The sequence below is a fragment of the Bison bison genome, unplaced genomic scaffold (genome assembly GCF_000754665.1).
Source record: "Bison bison bison isolate TAMUID 2011002044 unplaced genomic scaffold, Bison_UMD1.0 scf7180017864313, whole genome shotgun sequence".
Classification (NCBI taxonomy): Eukaryota; Metazoa; Chordata; class Mammalia; order Artiodactyla; family Bovidae; genus Bison; species Bison bison.
Window position 1 is genome coordinate 3,286,479 of NW_011494885.1, and position 7,019 is coordinate 3,293,497.

General features: G+C 50.6%; 1 protein-coding gene across 1 annotated transcript in view; it reads right to left on the reverse strand.

The window, feature by feature from the left end:
• The window catches only part of ZC3H4 (zinc finger CCCH-type containing 4), a 36,116-nt gene that overhangs the window by 9,053 nt on the left and 20,044 nt on the right, over positions 1–7,019 (reverse strand). The window contains 4 exon segments of the mRNA XM_010852714.1: positions 3,519–3,628; positions 4,435–4,546; positions 6,175–6,282; positions 6,769–6,948. Of these exon segments, the coding sequence (XP_010851016.1) occupies positions 3,519–3,628; positions 4,435–4,546; positions 6,175–6,282; positions 6,769–6,948 (510 nt within the window).

Consider the following 7,019-nt stretch of genomic DNA (forward strand, 5'->3'; position numbering starts at 1 on the left):
CGTGCAGACCCCACAACACCCTGCTGGACTCCACCTGGGGACACAGACAGCCCCTTGCGCTCACCCCTGTCCCCACCACCCGCCCTGGGTCCCGAGTGCAGCCTGAGGGCAGGCACTGAACCACATTGGAGCCCCGGACACTGACACATAAGAGATGCTGTCCCAGCAAAAGAGACACTGACGTATAGAACAGTCTTATGGACTCTGTGGGAGAGGGAGAGGGTGGGAAGATTTGGGAGAATGGCATTGAAACATGTAAAATATCATGTATGAAACGAGATGCCAGTCCAGGTTCAATGCATGATACTGGATGCTTGGGGCTGGTGCACTGGGACGACCCAGAGGGATGGTATGGGGAGGGAGGAGGGAGGAGGGTTCAGGATGGGGAACACATGTATACCTGTGGTGGATTCATTTTGATATTTGGCAAAACTAATACAATTATGTAAAGTTTAAAAATAAAATAAAATTAATTAAAAAAAAAAAAAAAGAGAGATGCTGTCCCCCCCTGTGAAACCCTGAACCCAAACCATGCAGGCTGTCCTTCGGTACGTCTAGACTCCTGGGCCTCTGTGCAGCAAAGAGGCGCTCACACCAGACCACCAGGCCCTGCCTGGGCACCACAACCCACTCCCACCACCAGAACTGATTCTGAACGATCCTCGGGTTCCCCAAGTTCAGAGGCGTGCTGTCAGTGGAAAAGGACTGCCACACCGGCAGACACACACAGACGTGTGGGGCAAGAAATGTGGCCATTTCATCAGGCCAAAGAAATAAGCTCGTGTCTGTCAAAAATTCTAAGCTTCTGCCCCAAACTAGAAACAAATCAAACGTTCAACTGGTGACTAGATAAACAGTGTCTCCCATCATCCATAAAGTGGAGTAGTACTCAGGAACTAACAGTGATGAACCACCAATACTTGCAACAACGTGGATGAGAAGCCAGATTCAAAACCACGCACACACTTAGAAGCTACATCCCATATAAATCTATTCATATGACTTCCTTGGAAAGCCAAAACTACAGGGACAGTAAATGGATCAGCGGTTACCAGGGGCTGGAGATGGGAGAGGTGCTGACTACAAAAGGGTGAGTCCTGAGGGTGAAAGTGACTTTTCTCTAGCTAGACTGTGAGGTAGTTACATGACTCTGTATCTGTCAAAACTCAAAGAAAAGGTGTTTTTTTTTTTTAAGCTGGATACAAACTATACCTTGACAAACCTGACTATGAAAGTGTGTGTATAAATCAATAACGGAAAGATTTAATGGTAAGAACCATAGTGTGTGCCACTTACTTTCAAGCGGCTCAAGGAACAAAGGAGAGCAACTGATAAAACAAATGGGGCAAAATAATGCCAATCAAGGGATCTCAGGTGGAAGAATTCTTGCCACTCGCTCTCACAGAACCATTACCAACAGTCCCAAAGGCAGGCGTGTCTCAAACCTGGAGTGGACAGCTGGACGCTGATGTATCTGGACAGACAGAAATGTCACTGAGATGTAAGAAAACAAGGCTGCAGAGAAGGGAGGGAGAGAGAACACAGAGGAGAGGGTGGTGAAGGCCCCAGCCTCAGTGGCACCACAGCCTGGCCCCAGGGCTGGCCCAGGAGCCCCAGGTCGCACCCCTGGGGGTCGGGCTACAACTCTGTCCAGGAGAGGAGGAGACGGCTGACCTCCCGCCTTTATCAGGGTTATTACCCTGGGGCCGTCGTAAAGGTTGAAGTTTTACTTTCTGACCACCAAAATTCGATTCTGGAATCGTTTTTCCAGGTTCAACACTCATTAAAAAAAAAAAAATTATCCATTTTGGCTGCACTGGGTTGTCACTGCTGCATGGGGCTTTCTCCAATTGTGGTGAGCGGGGACTATGCTCCAGCTGTGGTGTCGACACTATTAACCTACTGAGATTTGACTTGAGGCAGGGCACGATACTGATGCTCTCAGAATGTTTATGGCCAGAAGTGGAAATGTGCCACCCTGATTTGCTTTGGGTTTTCATTAGAGTGTCTCGAGCTGTGCTGTCCAATATGGTGGTCACTGGTCACATGTGGCTACCAGGTGCTTGAAATGGGGTTATAAGTAGAAAGTAAGCACCAGATTCCTTAGACTTAGTATATATATTAAAAAAAAAATACAAAATATCGCAATTTTTTTTCATATGTTTATTACTTGCTGAAATGGTACTCTGGACATGGATATACTGGATTAAATAAAATACACTGATAACATTAATATCATCTGTTACTTTTTACTTTTTTCTAACATGGCTACTAGAAAAATTTGTATGTAGCTCTGCTGTGTCCTTGGACAGCATTGGTCTAGAGTGCAAACTCTGAATCTCCAGGAGGGGGCAGCCCTCAGTCATAGATGACTCAGTTCTTCAAATGAGAAATGAAGCCAGCATTACTTTTTCCACTCCTTCCCCTGAGAAGGACTCACAGATTCTAGACAGCTACCAGTTACAAAACCCTATTCCTAGGCTCACAGGCCAAAAGGTGCACCAAAGACAAGGACCTTCTCCCTGACGCTCTCCCAGGGAGGAGTGGATGTCCTCTTGCTCTGCTTGCTCAGGGCTTCCCCTGAGGCCCTCAGGCAGCCCTTGGCCCCATCTCAACAGTGAAGTCACCAATGGATGGATTCTTGGAAGCTGGCTAAGGCACTGATTCTTCCCAGTATCAAAAAATAGCCCATCTCCTCAAACCTCCTGGGAACCAGAAAGAAGGTGGGAAAGCCTTCACCTGGGAGGACACATTTTCTCACACCCAATCACCCTGCTCACACCCATTCACCCGATGACAGAGTGAAGTGAAAGTCGATTCTACTCTTTGCAACCTACGGTCCATGGGATTCTCCCGGCCAGAATACTGGAGTGGGTAGCTGTTTCCTTCTCCAGGGGATCTTCCCAACCCAGAGATTGAACCCAGGTCTCCCGCATTGCAGGTGGATTCTTTACCAGCTGAGCACCAGGGAAGCCCATCACCCTATGATAGATGTCAGGAAACCAAGGACAGGAACCGGGGCCTCCAAAGTCCTCAGTCTTGACTCCCCAGGGAGACAAAGGACATGAGAATGAGTTTCAGGCGTCCTCTGGCTGATAAGGAAGCCCTGATACCTCACTGGAGGGGGTCCCCCGCCCTCAGAGCTCCCAATGCCCTGTACTTTTTCTACTACATAAAAGACTTGGAAAAAAACATTTGACTTTTCCATCGAAACAGAAGCCATCCGAAGCCTCACTTCTTCTCCGTGCTCCCTGGGCTCTTGGAAGGCCAGCTAGGAAATCACAAGGTATGTTTGGAGACACACCAGGCCACATTCCTTTCAGGGAGCTGCTCCCCAGTGAACACCGCCCCAGGCAGAGAGAAGACACACACGTGACCACCCCCATCCTCCCTGCAGAGCATACGGTCCCCACTCCCTCCTGAACTCGTCCCAGCTCCAGATCAATGCAGCTGGCATCCTGGTCCCGCACGGAGGCCAAGCCCCTGGCTGTCCCAGTCCCCGTCAGCCCAGGCATTACCTTGTCCAAGAGCTCTCGGGTCTCCTCGGTCAGGGGGTCGTGAGAGAACATGCAGTCATCGCCGTTGATACAGTTCCCAGTCGTGTGGTACAGCTTACACGGGAAATCACGTACATGGCAAGTTAAGGCAAATGCCTCACCTCATGAAACCCACCCCAGGACAGAAACCAAGCCCCTCTGTTTCAGAGAGGAGGAAACTGAAGCCCCGAGAGGTGCAGTGACTGGTTCAGCTGTGCACAGCAGGTTGGCAACTGAGCCAAGATGAGATGCCCATCTGGAGTGCAGCCCGCTCCACCACGCAGGCCTTGAGGCCCTGTCCTCAGATCTTCATTCAACAGGAAGAGGGTGAAAGTTCAATAATCTGCCCACGGATACACAGCCATTTGGAAAAGTCTCAGAAAGACAGCGGGCAATGGCATGGTCTCGAGAATATACTTGACCCTTGAATGACATGGGGGTTGGGGCACCAACCTTCTGCCCAGTCAAATATAGGAGTATAATTTATAATCCGTCCTCCACACCCTCGGTTTTCCATCTGTACCAAGAGTATGGAGGATAGATTATATATAAACTATACTCAGATTTTTGTGTCTTAAGATCCAACCAGCTGCAGATCCTACCAAAAACAATCCACGTATGAATGCACCTGCAGAGTTCAAACCCACGCCGCTCAAGGGTCAACTGTATATGTATGGGAACACATAACACGCGCGCCTCAGTTTACTCATCTGCAGAATGGCAAGAGCAGACCTGTTGCAGGGCAAAGGTGAGGGCTGAAAGAGATGGAGACGAGCAGAGGGCTCTCGGCACCTCGTCGGTGCACAAAGCGGGAGTGCGATGAAGGCCAGCTGTTAACACCAGTAAGGAGAAAAGGTCTACACCCTCCATGCACTCGAAGGTGGGCACCAAAGGATATCATGCATGTAGGGGCAGTTCTCGGCTCTGGCACAAAACCCAGTGATGTAAAACTTGCACAGTTCTCGCTTCTTTGGTAGCTCGATGTCGTGGCTAAAATTACAGTGGTCTCCCTGGAAGAGAACCAGTCAAAGGTAAGCTGTCCACCAAGGAAGAACTGCTCTGTCACTGGGGAAGCACAGAGGGACCGATGACAAAAATGAACAGGCCCCTCCACACAGCCCCGGGCATTTATTCCGACCCATAAATGCAGTTTCCCACCAGCTTGAAACTTCTGCCAAAGTGTGTGCCCCTTTCTCCTGCCCCTGCCCCTCCCCCTTGTCCTCAGCTACCCCCACCCCCACCTCCTCCCTTCTGCTGCCTTCACTGCTTCTAAACCCTCCTCCTGCCTTCCCCTGTCTTACCCACTTACTGCTTTCTGCTTGCTGCATAACAGCCAGTATTCAGTTTCACTCTTCTTTCTTCCTAACAGAACCCCAAGCTGGTTTGTGCTCAGTTAAAAATACTCTATTTCCCAGCTTCCTATGCAGTTCTGCCCAATGAGATGTACATAAAAGTCCCAGGGAAGACAATACTGCCAAGGTATTTTTTTTCCCAACAATTCCTTCACACAGTTTTCTTCCTCCCAGCCCTTAGATGTGGTGATGGCACAGCAACCACTAAGCAACCACGAGGACGAAAGCCACATGCTTGAAGACTCCAGCGTAAAAGCCAGGAAGGAACCTGGGTCTCCCATGGTGCCACTGATCACTGTACCTGCCCTGTAGTGCCCACTCCCAGACTCTTTGATCTTTTTATTTTTGGTCACATGACACGGCACACAGGATCTCAGTTCCCCAACCAGGCATCAAACCCGTGCCTGCTGCAGTGGAAGCACAGAGTCCTGTTAGGACTGGACGGCCTGGGAATTCCCACACTCTGTTCTGAGAGACAAAATGTCTGTGGGTTTCAGCCAGTGGAGTTGAGCTTTCGGCTATTTGCAAACCATACAATCCAAACAAAACATCCAGGTGAACAGAAGAAAGAAACTGTTGAATACCTGCTTCCTCTTTGTCTTCCTAATAGCTATTCATTTTTGTTTGTATGTATTTCAAGTTTCTAAAAATAGTATGAACTGCAACTCTTAACAAGGAAAACTTTATGCACATACACAGGCACACACGCAAACCTTTGCTTAAAACATAGTAACATTTTTTCCTGACACAGATACATAGGTACAGTATTCCCTGGGAACATGTCGGCCAATTATCTGCCCACTCACTGAATTTGAATAAAAAGTTGGCTGGCTGAACTGACACTGGATTATACTTGTTTCCTTCAGGACCCTGAGGTCACTGGCACATCTCTTGGCGTAACATTCTGCTGTGAAGGTCAAGGAGGGCCTGATCCCTTCCCACTCCCACCTCTTATGCCTTGATGACTCCCTCTCCAACATTAAAGTTCACTAACTCAACCAGGCTATGTTACACCTTTGCATTAGCGACAGGTCCAACAGGTCCAACATTTGAGGTTCCATGGAATGGGTGAAAATTTTGGCCAAAAAATCCCCCCAACCAAAACAACACAGATGTGTCACCAATCTCGTCCTGGCTCTTCAATCATTTCCAGGCCCCCGACGCATCTCTCAACTACTCCAAGCCCACCCAAACACTGCCCCAGAGAGTGTGGCCTCCAGAATGAAAGGAGACCAGGAGGCCCCTGGTCCCAGCTCCAGGCACCCTGGCCCTGGGACTGCCCTTACCCACGTGCACCGCCCTTCCACGAAGTATTTGCAGATGACTTTGCCTTTCTTGTCAGACTGCTGGTGGGGCTTGTCGTGGTCACTCCTCCGGTAGCTCCCACCACCATCCTGTTGGGAACACAGAGTGGGAATGGAAAGGAGAATTAAAAGGAAGGGCGGGGAGGGGCCTGTGCAGGCCAGGTGGAGTGGACTGCGAGGGTGAGAGGGGCTGACTGGCAGGGCTGACAGGGGCACCGGCCAGCCAGTTCCATCCAGGGTGCAGGTGGGTGGGTTAGAGCCCCACTGCTCGGAGCTGAGGATGTGCGTGCCACACACCAGCAGGAACGCATCCGCTCCGAGGCGGCGCCTTCCTGGAGAACTCAGAGAGCAGGTGACTGCAGGTGCTACAAAGATGTGGCTTTAAAAACAAGAGGGTCTCCCCCGAAGAGCATCACCCAGGAGAGCTGATTAGTGCTGAGAGGCTCACCCATGGGAACGGCTGATGGGAGCAAGGGGTTGGGATCAGCCTCAGAAGACAACTCATTTAAAGAAAAAAAAAATTTCAAGAAGGAGCCTTGAGTAAGAGCATCACAAGGGGACGGAGGGCCGACTTACGCCCATGTCGTCGTCATAGAAGTCTTCATCGTCGTTCATCCCGCCCTTGTTCATCCCACCTCGGCTGCCTCCTCGACCGCGGCCCCGGCCCATCCCTTTCCCTCGACCTCGGGAACCCCGGCCGCGGCCTCGACTTAACCCTGCAGAGGAGAGAGACGGCGTCCGTCCGCAGCCTCTGCCCAGGACCTGAGTCCCACAGCTGCCGCGGGAGCCCCTGCCCTCCCTGCCACCTCGCCCCTCGGGGCGCCTGC